At 53.6% G+C, this 26,447-nt stretch overlaps 2 protein-coding genes across 6 annotated transcripts; both read left to right on the plus strand.

Annotated features, from left to right (window-relative positions):
* The first annotated feature begins 202 nt into the window (after positions 1-202).
* Positions 203-10,914, plus strand: CCDC151 (coiled-coil domain containing 151). Its single transcript, XM_027547658.1, has 13 exons — positions 203-598; positions 2,171-2,292; positions 2,400-2,477; positions 4,495-4,665; positions 5,234-5,335; positions 5,436-5,561; positions 5,772-5,894; positions 6,650-6,802; positions 8,273-8,433; positions 8,520-8,745; positions 9,561-9,719; positions 10,342-10,426; positions 10,574-10,914. Exons 1-13 carry the CDS (start codon positions 358-360, stop codon positions 10,690-10,692), a joined length of 1,866 nt encoding a protein of 621 aa, XP_027403459.1. The 5' UTR covers positions 203-357; the 3' UTR covers positions 10,693-10,914.
* A 506-nt stretch (positions 10,915-11,420) lies between these two features.
* RGL3 (ral guanine nucleotide dissociation stimulator like 3) lies at positions 11,421-25,800 on the plus strand. 5 transcript variants are annotated; one of them, XM_027547663.1, is made up of 19 exons: positions 11,421-11,487; positions 11,912-12,025; positions 12,620-12,843; positions 13,007-13,060; positions 13,181-13,395; positions 16,506-16,648; positions 16,776-16,991; positions 18,202-18,305; positions 18,414-18,498; positions 20,372-20,425; positions 20,533-20,619; positions 20,816-20,848; positions 20,944-21,065; positions 22,152-22,247; positions 22,347-22,415; positions 22,500-22,596; positions 23,465-23,617; positions 23,706-23,820; positions 25,343-25,800. In XM_027547663.1, exons 1-19 carry the CDS (start codon positions 11,452-11,454, stop codon positions 25,507-25,509), a joined length of 2,184 nt encoding a protein of 727 aa, XP_027403464.1. In that variant the 5' UTR covers positions 11,421-11,451; the 3' UTR covers positions 25,510-25,800. The 5 variants fall into 5 exon arrangements, with proteins under 5 accessions (XP_027403464.1, XP_027403466.1, XP_027403465.1 ...); XM_027547665.1 differs by lacking the exon at positions 23,465-23,617; XM_027547664.1 differs by lacking the exon at positions 20,533-20,619.
* Positions 25,801-26,447: the final 647 nt, after the last annotated feature.

Here is a 26,447-nt window from a genome sequence, read left to right on the forward strand (position 1 = left end):
AAACCCCACACCGCCGCCCCCGGTAGAGTTGAGATGGAGAGGTGGGGAGGAAAAAGGATGAGCACGTGACTCAAAAGTACCCTCCCCCATCTTTCTGCGGACTGCTCTGCTCGGGTCCCCTGCAGGGACCGCCTCTCCGCTCAACGTCAGCCAATGAGAGTCGTAGACTGGAACGCGGGCTGTTTCCATGGGAGCGCTGGAGGGAGGCGGGAAGGGTTACCTAGCAACCGGAGATGCGGCTAGGTCCCGCCGAGCGGTCGACAAGTGCATTCCCAGAGCCCGAGGAACCTGAATTGACGGATCCTAGACAGAGGCAATTCCCCTGAGCCCCAGAGGCCCTCGACCTCAGCCCCAATCATGACGTCTCCCCTGTGCTGGGCGGCGGCCTCCAACGCCATGCCTTCTCAGGACCAAATTTCAACCCCCTCCAAAGTCAAGGCCACTCAAGTTCAGCTCAAGCCCTACCGCTCTCGAGGCAAGGGCTTGGTGCCTGTCTGGCACTCACTTCATTCCAAGGCAGGACCCTTGCATGCCAGCGAGGGGAAGTCCGCTGTGAACATGCAGGTGGCTGAGTTACAAAGGAAGATACAACTGTTAGGTAAGATGACTCCAGAGGGCCCAGAATGGTCGAGTCGACAGCCCTCTGACCTGGCAGGAGTTTTTTCACTAGCATTCGTCCAGGTGTCCAGTATCCGGAGGCAAAAATTCATGCTTGGTCATGGTTTTCCTCATCTTATACAACTTTTCCTGAGCTCAGAACCGAGTGAACTGTATTTCATACTTTTACGTGTGTGCGTGCCAAGTCACTTCGGTCGTGTCTGACTCTGTGTGACCCTATGGACTGCACCCTGCCAGGCTCCTCTGCCCATGGGATTCTCCAGGCAAGAATACTGAAATGGGTTGCCATGCCCTTCTCCAGGGGATCTTCCCAACACAGGGATCCAACCCACTTCTCTCACGTCTCCTGCATTGGCAGGGGGGTTATTTTACCACCAGTGCCACCTGGGAAGCCCCTACTTTTATGTAGTTTCAACTTTTCTATCATGCATGGGAGGATGAAGGATATAGATTCTAGAGGCAGATTTTCTGGGTTCAAATATACTGGCTCTACGTGTGCTATTAATAATTGTTTGATCTTCAGGGACCAAGAATAATGTAATTGCTCTCAGTTTGTCCAACCATTAGACGAGGATAGTAACAGTACCACCCCATAGGTAGTTGAAATGTGTAGCGTGCTTAGAACAGTGCCTGGCACAGAGTAATACTATGGAGTGTGAACCAGTGGTTCTCAATGGAATCGGGCTATTTTGCTCCCCAGAAGACACTTGGCAATGTCTGGAGACATTTTGGTTTGTCACATTGTTTGGCGGCGGGTGGGGGACGGGTTGTTACTGGCGTCTAGTGAGTAGAGGTCAGGGATGCTGCTCAACATCTGATGATGCACAGGACAGTTCAACACAGCAAATAATCATCTATCTCAAGTGTCAGTTGTCGCTTTGTGGTTAGGAGGTAGTGTTGCATAGTGGTTGAAAGTATGTGCTGGGGAGTCTGACTGCTTGTGAACTGGAACAGTCTAATACGCATGAGCCTTCTCATGTGTGAAATGGGTATAATATGGATATGGGTATGTACATACTGGCACATCCTATGTGATACCTAGAAAATGATTAGTCCATCCCTGGCTTTCCAGTGGTTAAGATGCTGTGCCTCCACTGCAGAGGGTGTGGGTTTGATTCCTGGTTGGAGAACTAAGATCTCACATGCAGTGCAGTACAGAAAAATAAAAGAAAATGATTAGTCCAGCATCTCTGCATGCGTGCTAAGTCACTCAGTCGTGTCCAACTCTTTGCAACCTCGTGGACTGTAGCCCACCAGCCTCCTCTATCCATGGGATTTTCCAGGCAAGAATACTGGAGCCGGTTTCCATTTCCTACTTTAGGGGATCTTCCTGGGCCAGGGATCGAACCTATGTCTCCTGAATCTCCTATACTGGCAGGTGGATTCTTTACCACTGAGCCATCTGGGAAGCTCCAGTCCTGCATCTAATACATAACAAATGCTCAGAGTAAAATATTGTTATACTGTTGATACCTACTACAAGGTCTTCCCTCTGGGAAGTGCCTCCTCCCGTGATGCTCTGCTTCTGCCTGCCCACCTCACATGACCCCAGAGGGTGACCGGAAGGCCTTTTATGAGAGCACCCAGTGGAACATCAAGAAGAATCAGGAGACCATTAACCAGCTCCGCGAGGAGACCAGGGTACTGCAGCTACAGTTGACAGCCCTGCTCCAGGTGAGGTGGACGAGGTTCCAGGGGTGGGGAGGCAGCGTCCCCAGGGGATGCTCTCAAGGAGAGGGTGGCCAGAATTTGTAGTGTGACCTGGGCTCTCCTCCTTGCAGGGAGATGAGAAAGTGGTCCAGGCAGTGATTCGAGAATGGAAGTCAGAGAAGCCGTACCTGAAGAACAGGACAGGCCAGGTTTGCCCCACTCCCATTCCTCTGACCACCTCCCTTCATTTCTAGCCTGGGTCCCCACCTGACTCCCTGACCCCCATCTCACCTTCTCCAATCCCTTCTCTACGCCAGCTGCCATTAATTTATTTCTCAGTCTTTCTCACACACTGACCACATGCCTGGCATGGCTTTAGGTATTGGTTGCTGTACGCTGAAAAACACAGACCATGTCCCCACTCCCCAGAGCCTCATCTTAGTGGAGAAAGCAGACACTGCCCCCCCCCCCAAGAAAGGAACAATAAACATAGAAAGAAAGTGATTTCCAATGGTGACAAGAGAAATAAATACAATAAAACAGAGTGGCTCCCTAGAGGTGGATGGGGGTTAGGGCTTTTCCTTTAGATTGTGAGCTGGGGATCTTTGCTTTCTCTAGGAAGGTGATATTTGAGCTGAGAAGGGGTCAGGCAAGTAGTGGTCTGGGGAAAAGCAGACAGATGGAACAGCAAGTGCAAAGTCCCTTGGGTAGGAACAAAGGTAGAGCGTTGGAGACACAAAGGAGGTCATTGTGGCAGAATGGGAGTGAGTGAGGGGGGCTCCATAGGAGGTCAGGTTAGGAGGGTCAGCAGGGGAAGAACCTTGCATCAGGCTTTGCTGCACGAGTGCAGATTTTATACTAAGAATCAGAGAAGTGAAGGGACTTCCCTGGTGGTCCAGTGGCTAAGACTGTACACTCCCAATGCAAGGGACCCGGGTTCAGTCCCTAGTCAGGCAACTAGATCCCACATACCACAGTTAAATATCCCATGTGCTACAACTATAGACCAGGTACAGGCAAATATATATATATATATATATATATATATATATATATATATATATTTTTTTTTTTTTTTTTAAAGAAAAGAAGTGGAAAATGGGCTCTGAGGAGGCAAGAGTTAGAAGCCATCCAGAGGAAGTTATCAAAGTGAAGGATGATGCTGGCTACACTAGGGCAAAAGAGGTAGAAATAGGAAAGAGATCTATCTGGCTCAGTCACATCCAACTCTTTGCGACCCCATGGACGGTAGCCCACCAGAATCCTTTGACCATGGAATTTTCCCAGCAAGAATACTAGAGTGGGTTTCCATTCCTCGTCCAGGGGATCTTCCTGACCCAGGGATTGAACCCATGCATGTACTGCACTGCAGACAGATTCTTTACCACTGAGCCACCAGGATCTCTCTGGAGGAAGCTTTAAGACAGAATAGAGAATTGCTAACAAACTGGGTATAAGTGGGAGAGAAAAAGAGAAGATGAGGATGACATGAAGGTTTGGGACTTGAGCACCTGGAAGGACGGAGTTGCCATGAGCTGAGATGGGGAAGATTCAAAAAGGGCAGTTTTGGGGAAAGATCAAGGATATACTCAATTTTGGACAAATGGTTTTGAGCTTCCTGTGGAGACATCTAGAAGGCAGTGTAGATATGGATATACGAGCCTCAGGGGGGAGGCTAAATTGGGATGTCTTCAGTGTAGAGGTGGGGCTTCCCAGGTGGGGCTAAGTGGTAAAGAACCCACCTGCCGATGCAGATAGACATAAGAGACGTGGGTTCAAACCCTGGGTCAGGAAGATCTCCTGGAGGAGGGCATGGCAACCCACTCCAGTATCCTTGCCTGGAGAATCCCCATGGACAGAAGACCTGGCAGGCTCCAGTCCATAGGGTCGCAAAGAGTCGGATAAGACTAAAGCGACTTAGCATGCACTCATGCAGTGTAGACGTGACTCAGAAAACCCGAGACTGGATAGGATCAAGTAGTATGTGTGGTCAGATGAAAGAAGAGCCTCTTCAAAGGCAAAGGAGATGGGTAAGGGGCAACCAGGGCGGTGGCTGCCCACCTGGAAACCAGCCCCTCCCCCCCCAAAAAAAGAAAATCTGCAGGAGAAGCGGGATCAGCCAGGTTTCAGATGCTCTACCAAGAGACGAGAGATGAGAACCAAGATGTGGGAGAAGGAAGGACTAGGTGGGGGTTCAGGCCCCTACTGTTGCTTCCCTCTCTCCAGCAAGCCCTGGAGCATCTGGACTACCGGCTGAACGAAAAGGTGAAGCAACTGAATGCTCTTCGGCACCAGCTGGGACTGCGGCAGAAGTGGCTGGAGGAGCTCCAGCTGCAGCACAGTTTGCGCGAGCTGGAGATAGCCGAGGCGCAAGACAGCAACACCGAGGTGGCCAAGGTAGGGCCTGTGGGTCTGCAGAGCCCTCGATCCTGCAGGAGGCACTGAGAGGGGAGGGATCCAGCCCAGGCTTGCTTCCCTCTTGTTGTTGTTCAGTTTGCTCAGGCGTGTCCAACTCTTTGAGACCCCGTGGACTGCAGCACACCAGGCTTCCTTGTCCTTCACCATCTCCCCGAGTTTGCTCGAACTCTTGTCCATTGAGTCAGTGATGCCATCCAAACTCATTCTCTGTCACCCCCTTCTCCTCCTGCCTTCAATCTTTCCCAGTATCAGGGTCTTTTCTGTGAGTCTGTTCTTCACATCAGATGACCAAAGTATTAGAGCTTCAGCTTCAGCACCAGTCCTTACAATGAGTATTCAGGGTTGGTTTCCTTTTCGGATTGACTGGTTTGATCTCCTTGCTGTCCAAGGGACTCCCAAGAGTTTTCTCCAGCACCACAGTTCAAAAGCATAAATTCTTCAGCAGTCAGCCTTCTTTATGGTCCAACTCTTACATCTGTACTGGAAAAACCATAGCTTTGACTATACGGACCTTTGTTGGCAAAATGATGTCTCTACTTCCCTCTAGACCATGCGGAACCTAGAGAACCGCCTGGAGAAGGCCCGGATGAAGGCAGAGGAGGCTGAACACATCACCAGTGTATACCTGCAGCTCAAGGCCTACCTACAAGTAGGGATCAGGTTGACTGGGGGTAGGTGGGGGGCAGCAAATGGGAGGGCCAGCCAAGTTAGGGACATCAGTCACAGGCTCACCCATCTTTCACGCCCAGGAGGAGAGCCTTCACTTGGGGAACCGGCTGGACTTTATGGAGGCTGAGGTGGTGAGGACGAAACACGAGCTGGAGGAGCTGCACCTAGTGAATCAGGAGGCGCTCAACGCCAGGGACATCGCCAAGGTGCCAGCCCACCGGCCCCTGGGAATCCTGCCCTTCCACTGCCATGGTCTCCTGACCTCAGCATCTGAACCCCAGCTGCCCCGAAACCCATCCCATCTCTGTCCCAGGACCCCACAACTTGCCCCAGTTGTCTTGAGTTGGGCCTGCAGCCCTGGCCCAGAGCCCCAGTAGATGCCAACAGGTCCTGTCGTTCCCCCGTCCACCCTCCAGAACCAACTGCAGTATCTGGAAGAGACCGTGTTCCGAGAGCGCAAGAAGCGCGAACGCTACCTAACCGAGTGCAAGAAGCGCGCGGAAGAGAAGAAACTGCAGAACGAACGCATGGAGCGCAAGGTGGGCGCACCAGGATTACGGGCCTGAGATCCCAGCCTGCTCCTGCTTGGACCCGGACCTGCGGGGTCCCCGCCGCTCCCCTACATTGGCCCAGGCCCTAGACCCTTCGGCAGTTCGAAGTTTCTCCTAACTCTGCCCCCAGCTCCCCATATGCCAGGGCTCTTCCCATATCCCTGACCCCGCCCTCCAGCCCTCCCCTTACTCTCCAGGGGTCCTCATCCTTCCCGGCCAAACTTGCCCATATCCGAAATTGACCCCGCCTCTAACCGGCCCCTTACCCGACAGGCCCCGCCCCTACGCTCTTGACCCGCCCGCTGACGCTGCCTCTGAGGCCTCCCTCTAACCAAGCACTCCTGACCCCTACCTGGATGCCCTGCATGCGTGCATGCTAAGTGGCTTCAGTCGTGTCCGACTCTTTGCGACCCTATGGACTGTAGCCTGCCAGTCTCCTCTGTCCATGGCATTCTCCAGTCAGGAATACTGGAGTGGGTTGCCATGCCCTCCTCCAAGGAGATCTTCCCGACCAGATCTGGACCAGATCCCGACCAGAGATGGAAACTGCCTCTCTTGTATCTCCTGCATGGGCAGGCTGGCTCTTTACCCCTAGTGCCCCCTGGGAAGCCCCGACTTGGCCCCAAGCTTGGGCCCCACCCCCTTCATGAACCCGGTCGGGAGGTATCTTCCCAATGCCCCTGGCCTCTGCCCTAAGCCCTCAGCTGCGGACTGACCAGGCCCTGACCCCCATCCATGAGCAGACCCAGCGTGAGCACGTGCTGCTGCAGTCTGACGACACGCTCCAGGACAGCATGTACTCCAAGGAGGAGGAGCTGAAGCGGCGCTGGAGCATGTACCAGATGGAGGTGCTCTTCGGCAAGGTCAAGGACGCCACAGGCGTGGCAGAAACACACGTGAGTGTGCCCTCAGCCCTCAAGCTCCCAGATGGCCTCAGCCGACCCTGGGAAGCCGACGCACCCAGCCTCCTTTTTCTGCCCAGTCAGTTCCTCAGTGTACAAAAAAAGACACCCCTCCCTCCTTCAGCTGCTGCCCCGTTTCTCTGCTACCTCTCACAGCAAAAGCGACACGAATTATCTACACTGGCCACCATCCTCTCTTCTGTTCCTTATTTAAAAAATTAATTTTGTTTATTTATATTTGGCTGTGCTGGGTCTTCAGTGTTGTGTGGGCTTTTCTCTAGATGCTGGGAGCGGGGCCTGCTGTCTAGTTACAATGCTCCATGGGCTTCTCATGGCAGTGGCTTCTCTTGTTGCAGACCAGAGGCTCAGTAGTTGCAACCCCTGGGCTCTAGAGCACAGGCTCAGTAGTTGTGGTGCACAGGCTTCGTTGCTCTGCGGCATGTGGGGTCTTCCCAGACCAGGGATGGAACCCATGTCTCCTGCACTGGCAGGCAGATTCTTTGCCACTGGACCACCAGGGAAGCCCCTCTCTCCTGTTCCTGCATACACTGGCACTGACTTCTTTGGCATGTCAGCACTAGGAGAATGGGCAATGTTGTCTTTCCTCTCCTGTATCTTCAGTCTCTATAGCAGGGTCTGGGGCCCAGTACCAGCCTCCATCCCAGAGAAGCTGGGCCCCTACCCTGGGGCCCGCACTTGGCAGCATCTTCCTCAGAATTTTCTAAGACTTTAGGTCCCCGGCTGTGAAAGTGTGAAAGTATTAGTCGCTCAGTCACATCAGACTCTTTGCGACCCCATGGACTATAGTCTGCCAGGCTCCTCTGTCTGTGCAATTCTCCAGGCAAGAATACTGGAGTGGTAACCATTCCCTTCTCCAGGGCATCTTCCCTATGCAGGGATTGAACATTGCAGGCAGATTTCTTTACCATCTAAGCCACCATGGACGTCTCTGGCTGGTCAACACTAATTCCCCTGGATCCCTGTCTGATCTCTCTGTTTGGGGAGCTCTCCAACCCACCACTCATCTCATGGGGGTGACCCCCAAGGAGTTCCAGGACTTGGATGTATTAGGTCATCTGGAGGGCTGTGGCCAGACATCTTTCCAGAAATTGGCCTTGGGGGTGGGTTGGTCCCACGACCAGTCACATTTTCTCATAGGAGGGGGCGTTGTTTGCACATTGATTTTGGAAAGCAGCTGTGCTCACTGCTGTCGCTGCCCCAACATCTGATTTTGGTTGATTGATTTTCCTTATATAGACAAAGAAGGGCCTGCAAAAATCATTCGTTCAGGGTTGCACACCCTTAAGGCAGCCCTGAGTCCAAGGCTCACAGAGTGCCAAGACAGCATTATGCAGAAGCCATCATCAGCTCAGGCTACTTGTCCCGCGCATCCCTGGGAAAAGAGGAACGGGACAAGCCCCTGGCTCTGACGGGTCTGTCTGGCCCACCCCCTCCCCCCCCCAGGCAGTGGTGCGGCGGTTCCTGGCCCAGGGTGACACCTTCACGCAGCTGGAGATGCTGAAGAGTGAGAATGAGCAGACGCTGCTGAGACTGAAGCAAGAGAAGCAGAGGCTGCAGCAGGAGCTGGAAGACCTCAAGTACTCAGGGGAGGCCCTGCTGGTGAGGTGAGGCCCCATGGTGCCCGGTGGGGGTAAGAGCGGGGCCAGTGTGGTCAACAGTGCCCCAGTGGTGGTCTCCCTGCTCCCTACAGCGAGCAGAAGCGGCAGGCTGAGTTGCAGGGGCGCCTCAAGATGGAGGAGCAGCGGCGTGCTGATGCGCAGAATCAACTGGACCGAACCATGAGGGCCTTGCAAATTACCAAGGAGGGCCTGGAACACCTGGCCGGCAAGCTGAACCACATCGTAGTGGCAGGTCCCACCTACGAGGAAGGCTCACCTGGAGCCTCCCTAGACACGAAAGGCAGTGCCACCCCACAGGTGGGGTTCCCACCCTGAAGTCCACTCCAGAGAACCCACCCCGGGCCCTGTTCAGGATATGAGAAGCCTGAACACATGGGAAACCCCAACCCACTCCCGAGTCTCCACCCCCGATCTCAGGAGGCACCCCCTTACTACTCAAGAGGCCCAGGACTTCAGAGATCCCTGTCCCATTTCAAATCCCACCCCCATGGGAAAGTCCCATCTAGCCCCCCAATACACACTCAAAATCTAAAAGATACCCTGCTCCAATCCCGAAGCAGCCATAGACAAGAGAGGCCCAACCTACCCACTGTGGAATCCTATTTCTTTTATTTTCACTTTCACCAAAAATTTTATTGAAGAAAGTATTCACCATTTTGTTCCACTACTTTCTGCCATTTTTCAGTTGTCATTGTTGTTTAGTCGCTCAGTCGCATCCAACTCTTTTGCGACCCCATGGACTTTAGCCTGCCAGACTCCTCTATCCATGGGATTTCCCAGGCAAGAATACTGGAATGGGTTGCCATTCCTTTCTCTAAGAATCTGATTTCTTAAGAAGGTCTTCCGGCAATGGCCTCTCTCCAGTTAATATCCCAGCCTGCCCTCTCACTAGAAGGCTCCCCCTCCCTTCCACCATCCCCCTGCCCATCCCTTGGCTTGGGTCTCTGGAGTTCAGAGGTGTTGCCTCACAAGCGTGGCCCTTGACGGCAGAGTCCCTACCCCACAGAGGGTAGCACCACTCCGGTGGATGGCCCCCAACTTCAAAGCCCTGCCCCCTGGGTGGGGCCTCCCAGGGGCCCCGCCCCTCCCGGCTCATCCAGCTCCGCCCCCAGCCGCAGGAGACCGGACGCTCTGTCGGAAAGATGGATCCCAAGGTGGATGACTATCTGCCCAACCTGCTGGGCCTGGTGGAGGAAAAGCTGTTGAAGCTGCATTCGCAACTTGAAAACCACAACGTGCCAGAGATGCTGCGCCACATCGTTGACCGCGAGGTGCCCATTCAGCCAGGGGCTGGGGCGGCAAAGGAGGGGTCGGGGCAACCCCCTGGAGGCCAGGGAGGAGGGTGATGGGCCGGGAATGGGACTTAGGGACAACAGGTGAGGTTTAAGGAGCCAGGGATGAGCCAGGAGAGTTACTAGAGGTAACTCTGATAACCTGGTAACTCGGCAGACCAGAGGTCAAGGCCGCAGGGTGAGGGGTGGGGGGTGGGAATCTGGGGTCTGCTCTCTAGAGGACAAAAGGTGGCACCTAGAGACCAGGGGCGGGCCTGGGGGGCAGGCTGGGTATCGGGGTGCACGCTGAGAATAAATGCTGCACCCAAGGAAAACTTTACTAGAGTGGGCAGAATTTCCCTGAGGATCCAGTGGTTAGCGCCCTCTTCGCTTCCAATGCAAGGGGCGCGGGTTCAATCTCTGGTTGGGGAATTGGATACCACGCTGCATGGCACGACCCCTCTCAAAAAAAAAAAAAAGGCAGAGGAGTGGGCAGAGGTGTTGAATAGAGTCGGGGAGTCGGGGTACATCTCAGAGGGGGATGGGGAGAAGGAGAGGGCACGGACCTCGCTACACCCGCTGCTAACTCACACACATCTGTCCCGCTCCCTCCTCCCCCTAGTTCTACGCCACCCTCGAGGGAAAACTGCCGTCGTACAACACCCGCATCGCCTTGCCAGTCGCCGGTCACAAGGACAAGTTCTTTGGTCAGTACGGGCAGGGAAAGGGGGCGAGGCTGGGAGCCCAAGCAGTGCATCGGGAGGTGGTCAGGAGCCGGACATATAGGGCCCAGGTGGGGATGGGGTGGTAAAGGCCGGGGAGAGAAATCTGATCCGGGAATGGGAATCTCTCAGACGAGGAGGAGAGTGAGGAAGATGACAGCGACGTGGTGACCCGTGCGGCGCTCAAGATGCGTTCCCAGAAATTAATCGAATCCCGCAGCAAGAGGCGCGGTCGCTCACGAAGGTCCTAGACGCGCGCTCGCGCCCGCCTGGCGTTTCCGGGCCCCTGCTTCGGGGGCCCACGGGGCCCCTTTAAGGGCTGAACGCGGCCCGGACAGGGGAGCGGAGCTGGCAGGCGATGCCCAGAGTGAAAAAGGGGGCTGGGCCGCCGGATGTTCCCACAGTAAATTTCCCCAGGCTGGTCCACGCCGGTCTCGGAATCGCGCAATAAAGGTCACCGACAAGCCCCTTGAGTATTCGCCTCTCCTTGATCCTGCACCGCCCCATGGACGGCTGTCTCTCAAATCCAGGGCCACAGCCTCAGCCGTCTCCGACCCGGGAGTGATGACTCCAAGGGTTCAGGACACAGATTGGTCTCCTCCGCCCCTCCAGAGAAACGAGATACCGCCAAACCTGGGGCAGACCAGCCCTCCCCATCTGAGCAAGGGTACTCCCCCCAGAGGACGCAGACCTGTCCCTGTGTTAGCTATGCACACTAACTCCCCCACACGTGGGAACACAAAAAAATACCCCTCCCCTGGTGGGGAGTGTCCTTTCTCCAGGGCTCAGATTCACACACGTTTATCGGGAGAACCCGGGCCGCTTCCCAGGAGCCTGGGTTGGGCGCTGGGGTCCGGCAGGGGCGTCGGAGAACTGTGGGTCCACTCCGCCCCGCCCCCGCACGGCCCATCCGCCCCGCCCCGCCCCGCCGGCCCAGTGCCCCGCCACTGCTCCCCAGCTGGCCCTTCCGCCTCACTCAGCAGTGCAGCAGAGCGGGCCGAGCGCGGACCATGGAGCGCACAGCAGCGGGCAAGGAGCTTGCCCTGGTAAGGGGACCTGGAGTCCCAGGACCCTACATCCCTGGCAACCCCAGGGTCCAGAAACTCCAGGCTCCCAACTGTCCCCTTGGACTCTCTCCACAAATTAGGCTCCTTGGAACAGCCTGGGGGGTTCCTACCTCGGGCCTCTGGGCCCCTGACCCAGTGAAATGGCTGGTTCCTTTTCGGGGGGAGTCTCTGAAAGCATCTATGGGAGAGATCATAGACAGACTCCGTGCGACTGGACACCAAAGTGCCACCCCATCCTTCCAAAGACCAGAGAGGAGGGTACCGGCGGCGCCGAGGGACTTCCCTGAGCCTGGGCAGGGAAGGGAGGATGAAACGAGGGCCCAGGCTTGAGTCCACTGGAGAGGTGGGCAGTGGTCCCGGGACCCTTCCCTTCGCCGCGTCCTGAGCCCGCCTCCGTGTCCAGGCGCCGCTGCAGGACTGGGGAGAGGAGACCGAGGACGGCGCGGTGTACAGTGTCTCCCTGCGGCGGCAGCGCAGTCAGCGTTCGAGTCCGGGGGCAGGGCCCCGGGTCACCCAGGTGAGGAAGGGGTAGGAGGCTGGGGCGGAGCGGAAGGCGACCAGGTGAGGGCGGGGCTGAATGGAGGGGCGGGGCTTAGAGCCGACCTGGTAAGGATGGAGGGGGGTTTAGGGGCGGCCAGGTGAGTGGGGTAGATGAGGAGGCGGGGCCAGGTGAGACCGCGGTGCCCAGCAGGACCTGGGGACTAAACTGGATGGCTGGGCTTAGGTGAGCCAGGTTTAGTGGGGCGGAGCTGGAGAGGGAGGAGGGGTCTTTAGAAGCGGCAGGGCCAGGGCAAGGTGGGGCGGAGAGCACGGGAACGCGCCAGTGAAGCGAGGCAGGAGAGCTGAGAGCAGCCTGGGGGTAGGGATGGGGGTGGGGCTTTGGGGATTGGGGGTGCCAGGTGAATAGAGCAGAGGGCGGGCGTAGCCTGGGCGATGAGGCTGTTCCGGGCGGGTTTCGGGTGCCGTTTGTGCACGGTACATAATAATGAACTAAGGGAGTACACAGGAATAGACAGGGTCAGGTGCAAAAGTGGTGGTCCCCAAAGACGCATTGGAGATGGGTGCCGGGGCCCAGTCCTCTGTGTCTCATTGCGGTCCCCCTGGCCCGCAGGCCCTCAGCCCCGCGCCCGACACCTTCCTTCATTACCGCACCAGCAAGGTGCGGGCGCTGAGGGCGGCGCGGCTGGAGCGGCTAGTGAGGGAGTTGGTGTCCGGAGATCCCGAGCAGGACCCAGGCTTCGTGCCCGCCTTTCTGGCCACCCACCGGGCCTTCGTGCCTACTGGCCGCGTGCTGGGCCTCCTCCTGCCACCACCGGCGCCGCCACTCCCGCCCGGGTCAGTACCAACGGGAGATTCTCCAGTGCCCACCCCAGACTGTCACCTGGATGCTCGATCTACTCTCTGTGGAGCCCTCCTCCTCCCCTCCAGAACCTTCCTCCTAAGTCCTCTCCAGCCCCTCCCTTCTTCACCTGATTTGGGTGTGGGGGTGTCTTTCCAGGGTGGAAATCAAGAAAACAGAAGGAAGAGATCTGACTTTCAACAAGAACTTGAGGTTTGCCTCCAATAGGGTGGGGGAGGGGGAGGGCAGAGGTCAAAGATCGGATCTGAAATGAAGGAGATCCGGGAGTCTGCAACTGTGGGATGGGCTCTGAGGTCCCACCCTCTTGGCCAGGGCTGTGGTGTCAGTGCTGGGCTTATGGCTGCGGGACCACCCTCAGGATTTCTGGGACCCCCCTGCCCACTCGGACCTAGGCAGTGTTTGCAACTTTCTGGGCTGGGCAGCTCCATCAGGGGCTGAGGCCCAGGAGGCTGAAAAGCTGCTGGGAGATTTCCTGAAGGAGGCGAAGACAGAGCAGGAGGAAGAGGAGCAGTGCCAGACACGGGCAGGTGAGCGGACTGGGGGCGTGATAGTGTCCTGAGCAGGCATTCTCCTTCCCCCAGGGATATTCTCCCCTCTGGAAGATCTACAGATCTTGGGCAGGGTCCTTAGCCCTGTCTGAGCCTCAGTTTCGCCACCTGTAAAATGGGGATAATAACCCAGTATTGTCATTTATCCCTCACCTCCCCCACTCAACACATGACAGCTATAAAGATATTCTTTCATGGGGTTGGGATATCTTGTGTTTTTGGCTACAAATCATCCTATTGCTACTTGCCTTAAGAGCCACAGAGACCTGGGTTCAAATCCCAGTTCTGCCATTTGCTGACTGTGCGACCTCGAATAAGTCACTTCACCTCTCTGAGCCTGTTTCCTTATCTTCAGAATGGGGGCAATGACAGTACTTACCACATTGGCTTCTTCATTCATTCGACAAATAAACTGTGGATAGGAGCTCCCTGTTCCCTGGGGAAGACAATTAGTAGACAAATAAATAAGTAATGAGGGCTTTGCAGGCAGATTCTTTACTGTCTGAGCCACCAGAGAAGCCCAATGAAGGCATGGCAAATAGTATTATTTTCATTACTGTTGGATGTCAGCAAACTATCTGGCCTTTAATAGAAAAGTTTGCCAAGAATTTCCAGGAGGTCCAGTGGTTAATACATTGCACTTCTGTGCAAAGAGGCAGGTTCAATCCCTGGTCAGGGAACTAAGATCCCACATGCTGAGCTTGCCAACCTCTGTTGTAGAGAGCTTTGGAAGGAAGGAAAAATATCCACATACTTCATTCAAACCTTTGTTCAATTGTCACCTGCTCAGATGTGCATTCTCAGATCTCTTCCCAACAAATAGAGCCTCCCACTCTGAGTCCTCTTACCTGACTTATTATTCTTCATAGAATCCATTGGTCGTGTCCCCAACTCTGTCCCCAGAGTCAGTTACAAGATGGATTTATTTATTGAATAATTGCATCCTGCCTATAAAATATCATCTTTCACCCATCTGTGTTTGATCTGATCCCTATCACAAAAGCTTCATAACCTTAATCCATTCTTTAATCTTTAGACTAATCTGGCCATATTTCTCTCTGCTTTACAAAGTAGCAGCCACTTCTCTCCCCTAGAGACAAAGTTTCAGCTATTTAAATATGTTTTATCCCTTCGGCTTCTCTTTTGGTTACTAAATATCTTTCTTCCTTTGCCTTCAAGATTTCTCCAGCTTATTCCAAGTCATCCAAGCTGCACAGACTAGTGAGGTAGCCACTAGCCCCATGTGGCTATTGAAATTGAAGTTAATTAACATTAAATAAAAATTAGAATCAGTTCTTTGGTCACACTAGCCACATTTCTAGTGCTCAGTAACCACATTGGGCAGCACAGATAGAAAATATTTTCACCACTGCAAAAAAATTCTATTGAAAAGGCTACCCTAAACTGTGAGTATTTGAGATCAGAGAAGAAAAATGAACATTTATTGAATGCCAGCTGTATGCCAGGCTCTGGGAACTTTAACATCTTTATTTGGGGGTTACTTTTTACCATGATTTCAAACACATACAGAAATAGAGAGAAGTAGTGTAAAGAACACTTACACACCCCTCACTCATTTTCAACAATTATCAATTTTAAAATGTTTATTTATTTGGCTGCACAGGGTCTTAGTTGTGGCACGCAGAATCTTCAATCTTCCTTGGGGCATGCAAGATATTTAGTTGTGTCAGATGAACTCTTAGTTGAGGCATGTAGGATCTTGTTCTCTGACCAGAGATTGAACACAGACCCCTGCATTGAGAGTGCAGAATCTTAGCCATTGGACCACCAGGGAAGTCCCTCCTATGCTCACTTTTAAAAACTAATATTTTGCAATACCACCTGTCCTAATATTAAATTAAAGACAGATAATCAAATGAACTTAAAAATAATAATATATTGCAATGGTAATAAGAAGGAGAAATAAGACAAAAGCAATTTACACAATGGTGTTGGTATGTCAGTGTCTGGGCATGCCTCATCAGAAGACATAATGAAGTTGTCCAGTGCCTTCACCTGCCGTAGCATCACAGTGAACATGGAAACCACAGACTAATGCAGGGGAGTGCACCAGTGACAAAGATGCTGTAGCAGATGTTAGTGACATCGATTTCCAAAACGGTGAACAGCACGTGCAATTTCCATATAAAACAAAGTCCAAGCTCTTACAGTCCTTGCATTCCTGGAGCCAAAATAATTAGTGTTCAAGAGCAAGACTGGGTTTCCCAGGCGGCTCGATAGTAAAGAATCCGTCTGCCAATTCAGGAGACACAGGTTCAACCCCTGCGTTGGGAAGATACCCTGGAGAAGGAAATGGCAACCCACTCCAATATTCTTGCCTGGGAAATCCCATGGGCAAAAGGAGCCTGGCAGGCTATGGTCCACGGGGTTACAGAAGAGTTGGACACGACTGAGAGACTAAATAGCAACAAGAACAAGATAGTTGGGTTCTAGGTGCAGATTATTGTAAATAGGTTTTTTAAGGACACAAATTTGGAGGGACATTTGGAGGCTGGGTGTTACGATTCTTCACTATGCATGTCTGGATTTCCAAAGTGTCCCCTAGGGGGCGCCACCATTGACCACCCCCCTCCCCCACCACCACCTTGAGAAAAGTAATTCATATTTATTGAGTACTTTATAGAAGTCTGGTATCCGTGATCTCATTTGATTTTTTTTTAATCCATACTTTTGATGCATTAATAATGAATTAATGTTTTCACACTTGGACACTGAAAAAATAAATCCAGATGAGGAAACTAAGGCACAGAGAGGTTAAAGGCTTGTTTTAATTCACACAGCTAGCCCAGTGGATCAATTTGGATTCGAACTTGGGACATTAAGACAATGTCTTAACCTTCCCTTAACCACAAGGTTGGGCTTTCCTGGTGGCGCAGTGGTAAAGACTCTGCCTGCCAATGCAGGAGATGTAAGAGACAAGGGTTCGATCCCTGGGTGGGGAACATCTCCTGAAGAAGGGAATGGCTGCCCACTCCAGTATTCTTTCCTGGAGAATCCCATGGACAGAGGAGCTTGGTGGCCTACCGTCAGACTGAGCATTTAAGCTCACCTAGTCAGTGCTCCCTCAGGACCCCCTGGGACTGCCCAGATCCTCTGCCCAGACTCTCCGGTGGGCTGCCTGGAAGACGAGGAGGGCCTCGTGTGGGAAGGCCCTGAGCTTCTGGACTTCAGTGTAGACGACGTGGCGGAGCAGCTGACCCTTATGGACGTGGTGAGTATCAGAGCCGGCCCGCTCGTGCAGGGGCTGGGATAGGGGACGGTAGCGGGTGGGGGAGGGAGGAGGAGTTAGGGGAGGTCCCTATGAACTCAGATTCCACCCTCCTCCACCCCCTGCTCAGGAGCTCTTCTCGCGCCTGCGGCCCTTCGAGTGCCTGGGCTCCGTGTGGTCGCAGCGAGACCGGCCGGGGGCCACAAGCATCGCCCCCACTGTGCGCGCCACCGTGACCCAGTTCAACACAGTGACCGGCTGCGTGCTGGGCTCAGTGCTCGGGGAACCGGGCCTGGCCGCCCCGCAGAGGGCGCAGCGGCTGGAGAAGTGGATCCGCATAGCTCAGGTGCATCTCTGGCGGGAGCGTGGGGGCAGGGCATGCGCGGGGCCTAGGCTCAGTGAGAGAGGCCGGGGGCGGGCGGAAGGCCAAGGACGGGTCTCTGGGTAAGCGGAGGGTTGAGGCTGGGAGGTACCTAAGGGAAAGTCCAGCACGTGGCCTTGAGCCGCGGAGGATTCAGTTCAGTTCAGTCGCTCAGTCGTGTCCGACTCTTTGCGACCCCATGGAATGCAGCACGCCAGGCTTTCCTGTCCATCACCAACTCCCTGAGCTTGCTCATCTCATCTTCTGTTGTCCCCTTCTCCTCCTGTCTTCAATCTTCTCAGCACCAGGGTCTTTTCTAATGAGTCAGTTCTTTGCATCAGGTGACCCAGATATTGTAGCTTCAGCATCAGTCTTTTCAATGAATTCAGGACTGATTTCCTTCAAGACTCACTGGTTTGACCTCCTTGAAGTCCAAGGGACTCTCAAGAGTGGCCGAGAATACTCCGTGCTGGTTAAGGAATAATAAGGATGGGATGATGGGCTTCTATTGTAGCTCAGTTTTATGGGCTTCATTGTAGCTCAATCTCCATGCAGTGCAGGAGACCCTGGTTCGGCTCCTGGGTGGGAAAGATACCCTGGAGAAGAAAATGGCAATCCACTCCAGTATTCTTGCCTGAAGAACCCCCATGGACAGAGGAGCCTGGCAGGCTACAGTCCATGGGGTCACAAAGAGGCAGACAGGAGTGAGCGACTAAACCACCACAAGGATGGGATGGGGGTACTGGGGGAGGAATAGGCTTGGTACCAAGCCAAGAAAAGGAGGTGGACGTCTTGAAAGAGCCTGGGTGGAGGTGGGGCAGGAGCCTCTGGGTAGAGGGGAAGAGTAGAACTGGGGCCCAGGAAAGGGGGTGGGGGCGTGGCAAGGCAAGGGGACTAGAGGTTGACACCTGGAGTGAGACTTAGGTTGAGGATGAGGAGTCTGGAACTAGAGAGATGCTATGGGTCTGTCTAGGGCCCAGGGAGAAGTAAGGAGTGGGGACACGGAAAGCCAAGGTCAGGCAAAGGGTACGGAGAGGTGGGGGGGGAGGAGGCTGAATCCGGGTAGCTTGTCAGATGTGGGGCGACATGTAAGGGTTTGACCTGGGGTCACAAGTCACGGGATCAAAGGTGGATCATACATGGGGATCAGGCCGGTTTGAGGTGTGACCAGCACCCCCTCCACCCCGCTCCCCAGCGCTGCCGGGAACTGCGGAACTTCTCCTCCCTGCGTGCCATCCTGTCCGCCCTGCAGTCTAACCCCATCTACAGGCTGAAGCGCAGCTGGGGCGCCGTGAGCCGGTGACCAGGGACTGGGGGTGGGGGCGCTGGGGTGAGACCTCTTGCCCACCGCATCCCTGCTCTGACTCTTCCCATGGCCACCCATGACTCCTCTCCTCTCCTCCTCAGGGAACCATTATCCACTTTCAGGAAACTTGCCCAAATTTTCTCCGATGAGAACAACCATCTGAGCAGCAGAGAGATTCTCTCCCAGGTACAGATGGGTGAGGGCCCCCACAGATCCCAGGCCCAGGAAAGGGCCATTGCTTTTCGTTGTCATAACACTCAGCGTCCTTTCCCATACCTCTCGAGAATGGCCTTCCTCCTGTTTGTAGGCAGCCCTGTGTTTTTGCTGCCTCTGCTGCCCTCATCAGAGCTCACACTTGACGGCTGCCTTATTTACTCATTCAACAAATACCAGAAGCTACAGTGAAAAGGTCACAGAAGGTCAGAGTCACAGCAAAGAGTGGGAAAAAAAAATTGTGCCAAGGACTTGACTTTGATAAGCAAAACAAAACAAACAAAAAAAGTGTGCCAATGAGTCTGACTTACTGCAGGCAAGATTGAGGTTCTGACTGCAATTAGGTGCTGGTTCTTGGGGGTGAATCCAGAATAGAGACTTCCCTGGTGGTCCAGTGGTTAAGACTCTGAGTTCCTGATGCAGGGGACATGGGTTCGATTCCTGGTCGGGGAACTAAGATCACACATACTGCAGCACAGTCAAAAAAATGCAGAATAGATGGCACTGGAAGTCTGTTCTTTTGCCAAGAACGTTCTTCCCACCCTCTGCAGGTGTCTCCCCCAGTGTTTCCACCTCTGAGAGGCCCTCCCTATATCCCCCACACCTCCACTCTACCCCCATTGCCCTTATCTCTGCCTGTCCTTAGATTACACATCTAACTTGGTTGTTGCTGTTTCGCCATGGCTGATGTCTGCTCTATGAGGCCAGAAATTTTGTCTGTTTTGTTCACTGCTGCCTCCCCAGCACTCCAAACAGTGCCTGGCCCAGAGTAGGTGATCAGTAAATAAATGAACACAGGTCTCAAATAAGGATGAGAGCTCAAGGAACTCTGCGTTAAGTGCCAGGCAGTTGCCAGGAGGCTCAGCCACGAAGACACAAACACACTTTCCTCCCCCTGGAGGGCTTCAGGCCCCAGATGGGTCACACACAATTTAGTAATTGCCCCAGCAATTATATCACTAATTACCAGGCAGAACAATGCTGTGAAGGCAAAGTTCAGGGCATTGCTTGGGAGGGGTCACAAGGACTCTCACCTGTGTTATAGGCCAGCCTTGGAGTCCTCGGCATCCACAAGCCCCATCTCTCATCATCCCCTGTAGGGCCTGCCCCCTGCTGCTTATATGCTCTCTCCTCCTCCCTGTTCACTTTCCCTTGGGTATGGCTGTGATGGAGATATCTTCCCTGAGGGAGGGGTCAAAAAGACCCCAGGACTGCTCAGTCCTTCTCCTCCCCCTCAGTTAGTTCAGTCACTCAGTCACGTCCAACTCTTTGTGACCCCATGGACTGCAACACGCCAGGCTTCCCTGTCCATCACCAACTCCCAGAGCTTGCTCAAACTCATGTCCATCGAATCAGTGATGCCATCCAACCATCTCATCCTCTGTCATCCCCTTCTCCTGCCTTCAATCTTCCCCAGCACCAGGGTCTTTTCTAATGAGTCAGTTCTTAGCATCAGGTGGCCAAAGTATTGGAGCTTCAGCTTCAGCATCAGTCCTTCCAATGAATATTCAGGACTGATTTCCTTTAGGATTGACTGGTTTGATCTCCCTGCAGTCCAAGGGACTCTCAAGAGTCTTCTCTAGCACCACAGTTAAAAAGCATCAGTTCTTTGGCGCTCAGCTTTCTTTATGGGCCAACTCTCACATCCATATATGACTACTGGAAAAACCACAGCTTTGACTAGATGGACCTTTGTTGGCAAAGTAATGTCTCTGCTTTTTAATATGCTGTCTAGGTTTGTCATAGCTTTTCTTCCAAGGAGCAAGCGTCTTTTCATTTCATGGCTGCAGTCACCATCTGCAGTGATTTTGGAGCCTAAGAAAATAAAGTCTCTCACTGTTTCCAGGAGGCAACTCAAGGGCCCCAAGAAGGGGATGCCCCCACAGGAAGCCCGTCTTCGGTGAGTGATGTGGTTTGAAATGAGAGACAAGTGGGATGCTGGGGCAGGGGGTGGAGCCTGATGGGGTCACTGATGCCTAAGGGTGACTGGAGCTCTGGGGGCCACAGAAACTGCCCCCAGGCCCCATCCCCTACCTTGGCACCTTTCTCACGGACCTGGTAATGCTGGATACCGCCCTGCCGGATATGCTGAAGGTCTGAGCCCTGACTCTTGACTCCTTACCCTCAGCACAGTGAGCTTCCTGACCTCTCACCCTTGACCTTGCCCATGCTCCCTGACCCCAGCTCCCTTAGTGCATGGGGTTCCTGATATCCCAGCCCCTGACCTTGATCTTCAACCCCTGACCTTGGAGTCTGAACTGTCTCCAGTTCAGACAAAGTTTGTCCCCAGGGGGATCTCATCAACTTTGAGAAGAGGAGAAAGGTAAGGGGGAGCTGTGGTGGGCAGGGGTGGAGGTGGGGAGGGGGTCCAGGGTTGGGGCAGAGCATGGGCGGAGGTCTCAGAGGCTGCCCCTTCAGGAGTGGGAGATCCTGGCCCGCATCCAGCAGCTGCAGAGACGCTGTCAGAGCTACTGCCTGAGCCCCCACCCGCCCATCCTGGCCGCCCTGCATGCCCAGCACAAGCTCAGCGAGGAGCAGAGGTAACAACTTGTGGCCTGCCCTGACAGCACCCCTCCAACCCTGCCACTGATCCTGGGTGACACCCCGGATCTGCACACCCCATGCACCTCCCCAGCTCCTCCTCAGATCCCCTCCTGAGCCTTCACCTCACCCCCCTGCCAGCCTGTCACCTGACATTGTCTCCAGCCCAGCCGAGGGCCCCAGTTGCCCTCTGACCCCAAACTTCGACCTCATCTGACTTTCTTTTCTTTCTTTTTTAAAAAGTCACTTTCTTTATTTTTGGCTGTGCTGGATGGTCATGGCTGCTCGGGCTTTTCTGTAGTTGCAGTGAGTGTGGTTACTCTTTCTGGCGCACCGAGTTCTCATTGTACTGGCTTCTTTTGCTGTGGAGCATGGGCTCTAGGCACACGGGCTTCAGTAGTTGTGGCTCCTGGACTAGAGCACAGGGTCAGTAGTTGTGATGCCTGGGCTTAGTTGTTCCACAGCCTGTGGGATCTTCCCAGACCAAGGATGGAACCAGTGTCTCCTGCATTGGCAGGCAGATTCTTTACCACTGAGCCATTAGGGAAGCCCTTGTCTGACTTTTGGACTTCAGTGTTTAATGTGTAGCCAGCTGTTCCGCTCAACCATCCTATCTTTTCTCTTCCCCACCTCTGGCCCCATCTGACCCGTGACCCACCTCTGACTCTCTGAGGCCAACCACTGACCCCCAGTTCTGAGCAACTGACTCCAACTTTGACATATATCTGACTTATGACCCCCAGGCAGTTGACCCCAATTCAACTGTATCAACTCATTTGATTGAATCCATGACCCTAATCATTGACCCCAGTGATTATCTGACCTTGAACTCTATCCTTGACCCAATTTGACTCCTCAGTCCCACTCTGTGAATCCCTGTGTGTCCTGCTAACCAAGCCATCTCATCTAATCACTGATAAGACCCTGAAACTGTAATATCCACATTTATTACCCTGATCTTGACATTGGGTGCCTAATTCCTGGCTGTACCCTCCCTCTACCCACACACACACCCAAAACCCAGCTCCTAACTGAATCTAATTCATTTCTCAACCCACCCATCCATCTACTTCTTGACCCTTCAGCTACCGCATCTCCCGGGTCATTGAGCCACCAGCCTCCTCCTGCCCCAGCTCCCCATGCATCCGACGGCAAATCAGCCTGACCAAGCGCCTCAGTGCGTGAGTTGCAGGGAGTATGTGGCGGGTGACGTGCACAGGGATGGGATCTGCTCCAGGGTCTGTGTTTGGTCTTTGCCTCATCCCGTTCCCTATTTTCAGGAAGCTGTCCCGGGAGAGAGTTTCATCCCCTGGTGGAAGTCCTGGGGATCCCTCATCCTCCACCTCAAGGTGAGCATCCCATCTGATGAAGGAACTGGAGAGGGGTCAGAGTTCAGGGCAGCCACCCCACTTCAGATTCTGTGTCTCCCCCAGTCTGTCCCCAGCATCCCCTCCATCCAGTCCTAGAACCAAGGACCCTCCTACAGGCAGTCCTCCAGCCTCTCCAGGGCCCCAGAGCCCCAGCACCAAGGTACCAAGACTATGTGTACATGTGGGACTGCGGGCACCCAGGGCTGTTTTGTGTGTGTGTGTGTGCGTGCGCACACAGGATTTCACAGCCAAGTATGTGCACAGGAGACCGTGAACACAGTTGACTCAGCATTCTGAGCATATGTCTGGAAAACTGCATGCATCTCTATGGACCCACTTAAGGGACTGTCCGTCACTTACACTCAGATCTGGACAAGAGCTTCCACTTACCCACAAGGCACTCTGGGTGGCAGTCACTACTTTTGTAAGGATATGTGTTTTCCCAGGAAAGGGCTTCCCTGGTGGCTCAGCAGTAAAGAATCCACTTGCGATGCAGGAAACACATGAGACATATGTTCAATTCCTGGGTCAGGAAGATCCCCTGGAGAAAGGCATGGCAACCCACTCCAGTCTTCTTGCCTGGAGAATCCCATGGACAGAGGAGCCTGGTGGGCTATGGTCCATAGGGTCGCAAAGAGTTGGACTCAATTTAGCACAAACACAGGAATTTGCATACCTGGAGGGGAAATGCTGGCGTGAATAGCCATAGTATCCATGGGCCCTGTGCAGGGCTTCTGGTGTTCATGGGCTTGTGCCCATCCAACAATTGTGAGCAAACGTGGGCACTCGCTGCTCTCAGATTACATGGGGTTTCTTGTGTGTGAACACGAGTCATGTGTGAATTCCTGTAACAGTATGAAGGTCTGTATGTGATGGGATGGCATAGATGCGGGCATCTATGGGTTGGGATGGCATAGATACCCTAATTGCGCATCCCCAGGCTCAGGGTATGCAGGAAGATGTGTTGAATACAATGAGGGAGGGGCCTCACTCTCTCCCCGCTCAGCCCCTACCCCCGCTGTCCACAGCTGCCCCTGAGCCCGGACCTGCCAGGCCCCTGGTCCCTGGCCCTACCCTTGAGTGGCCCTCGTATCTCCCTCCCTGGGCAGCAGGGCTCAGAGGCCCGCGTCATCCGGGTCAGCATCGACAATGACCATGGCAATCTGTATCGGAGCATCTTGGTGAGGAGCTGAGCCTGAGACCTGCTGGGGACAGCCCTGCCCTTGGGGCTTGGATGGTCATCCCTTACCTCCCAGCCTCTCTTTGCAGCTCACTAGTCAGGACAAGGCCCCCACCGTGGTCCAGCGAGCCTTGGAAAAACACAATGTGGCCGAGCCCTGGGTCCAGGACTATCAGCTCTTCCAAGTCCTTCCTGGGGACAGAGGTGAGTAAGGACAGCTTGGAGCCTGGGCTAAGGGGCAGTTGGCTGGGGAGGATGGCAGGCTGACCAGGGTGGTTCTGGAACCGAGTAGGGGTGAGATGCAGCAGGGTGGGGTTACGAGGCAGAAAAATATTGATGCCTCCCTTAGGAGGGATCATTAGGTTGTCCTAGCTCAGTGTGAGGGAAGGGGGCACCAAAAGGGTCTTCCTAGGATTTATAGGGAAATGAGATTATCTGGGAACCAGTGGGAGAAGGAGTATAGAAGGTCATCTGGGTTTCGCTTTGTAGAATTGTGAGGTTGTTTGGGCTCAACCTCATGGAGCACAAGACTGAAGGGGGGGTCTGGGCTTGAATCTGAGGCGAAATGAGTTTGTCCAAGTTTGGTATTGGGGACTCTGAAGTTACTTGAACTTGGCATGGGAGAGGGCCACGTGGTACTGAAATTCAGGGTAGGAAATGAGATTGTTCAATGTAAAGTGAGTAGGAAGTTGTCTGCTTTTAAAGGGAGAGAAGTAACAGGGAACTATATTGAATATCCTGTGACAAACCATAATTGAAAAGAAAATGTAAAAGCATATATGTGGGCTTCCCTGGTGGCTCAGATGGTAAAGAATCTGCCTCAGTGCAAGAGACCAGGGTTCAATCTGGGTTGGGAAGATCCCCTGGAGAAGGGAATGGCAACCCACTCCAGTATTCTTGCTTGGAGAATCCCATGGACAGAGGAGCCTGGCAGGCTACAGTCCACAGGGCTGCCACACAACTAAGCGACTAACAGTTTCACTTTTTTCACATACATATATATGTATGAATAGCTGAGTCACTTTGCTGTACAGGAGAAATTAACAACACATCGTAAATCAACTGCACTTCAATTAAACGTTTTAAGAAATGACAAATATGTATATAAAGGAGGGAGAGGCAAGACATTGACATGCTAGGGAATTCCCTGGCAGTCCAGTGATTAGGACTCCACGCTTTCACTGCTGGGGGCCTGGGTTTGATCCCTGGTTGGGGAACTAAGATCCTGCAAGCTGTGTGATGCAGCCAAAAGGAAAAAAAGAAAAAAAAGACTGACATGCTAAAGGGATACATGAGGGTGTTCACATGACAAGTGTGAGGGTTGTACAGGCTGGAAGTGGGAAGTCCGAAGTTGTCCAAGTTCATGTCCTAGAGCAGCATGAACTTGGCTGGGAGTTGGCTGCAGGGGGGAGGGTGGGGTGAGCAGGACGTTGATTGGGGTGGGAGGCCTGACTTTGCTCAAGCTTCTAGTGCAGGTTGTCTAGACTCCAGGGGAATAGGAGGAGGTTGCCCAGGTTCACAGTGGGGGAGACATGAGGTTGTGCAGGCTTGGAGTGGGAACTTGTCTAGATTTCCAATGAGAGGGGAATGAGGTTGGCTTAGCACTGGCTGAAGGGATCCAAGATTGTTCAGGTTGCGTGGTGAGTGGTAGAAGGTTCCCTAGGTCCTTTGTGGGGGAAGTGCCAGATTGTGTGAGCTTTTCACCATCTTCTCCATGCTTGGCCAGAGCTCCTGATTCCTGACAACGCCAACGTGTTCTATGCCATGAGCCCAGCCGCCCCTGGAGACTTCGTGCTGCGGCGGAAGGAGGGGGCCCAGCATACAACCTCAGTCTCCCTATCCACTCCTCCAGGATATGGGCCTCATGGGCAGCAAGGGGTCTGGCTTCTATAACCAGGAGGTGGGGAGGGGGCTCCTCTATGAAAAGCTCCAATTCCCCAGTAGAGGTCATTGTGCTCCATACCCTGTAACCCCCCCAATTTTATTGGACCTCACCCCTCTGACCCTCTTGGCACCAGATCCCTGTTCCAAAGACACCAGCCCATGAGGCTGGCTGGTGGAGAGCTTCATCTTACAGAAAGGGGTGGGGTGTCAGGGGTCAGATCCTCCCCCAGAGAAACTATTGGAGACACACCAAAAGTGGCAAAAATGGATGAAAATAGTGACCAAAGTTATAAAACAGGAGTCAGTCTTGTTTGTTCTGTGCCTGTGCCCCAAGTCTACTCTTCATTAGGATAAAAATTTAAATAAGAAAAGAAGGGTTTCCCTGGTGGCTCAGTAGTAAAGAACCCGCCTGCCAACACAGGAGACACGGGATCCATCCCTGGTCTGGGAAGATCCCACATGCTGTGGAGCAACTAAGCCCGTGTGCCACAACTATTGAGCCTGTGCTTTAGAGCCTGGGGACCACGACTCCTGGGCCCGTGTGCTGCAGCTCTGAAGTCTTCAAGCTCTAGAGCCTGTGTTCCACAACAAGAGAAGCCGCCATGACGAGAAACCTGCGCGCCGTAGCTAAAGAGTAGCCCCCCGCCTGCTGCTTAAAGGAAATCCTGTGCAGCAATGAAGACCCAGCACATCCAAAAATAAATAAAAATTAGAAAAGAAAAACTAAGAGCCCTAAGAAAGGGGTTGAGTGAGGCACGGCTGACACCAGCATGGGGTGGGAGTGGGGTTCTGTCACAAACAGAGGGTTCAGGACTCTGTCCCTCAACATTGTTGGGGTAATATAATTCTTTCCTGCTGGGTATATGGAAGAGGGAAGAAATGAAATTCCATCAGAACTTGAGGCAAATAACATCATCATGTGAAAAACAATCATAACAACATCAGCA

This window comes from Bos indicus x Bos taurus, chromosome 7 (assembly GCF_003369695.1).
Source record: "Bos indicus x Bos taurus breed Angus x Brahman F1 hybrid chromosome 7, Bos_hybrid_MaternalHap_v2.0, whole genome shotgun sequence".
Classification (NCBI taxonomy): Eukaryota; Metazoa; Chordata; class Mammalia; order Artiodactyla; family Bovidae; genus Bos; species Bos indicus x Bos taurus.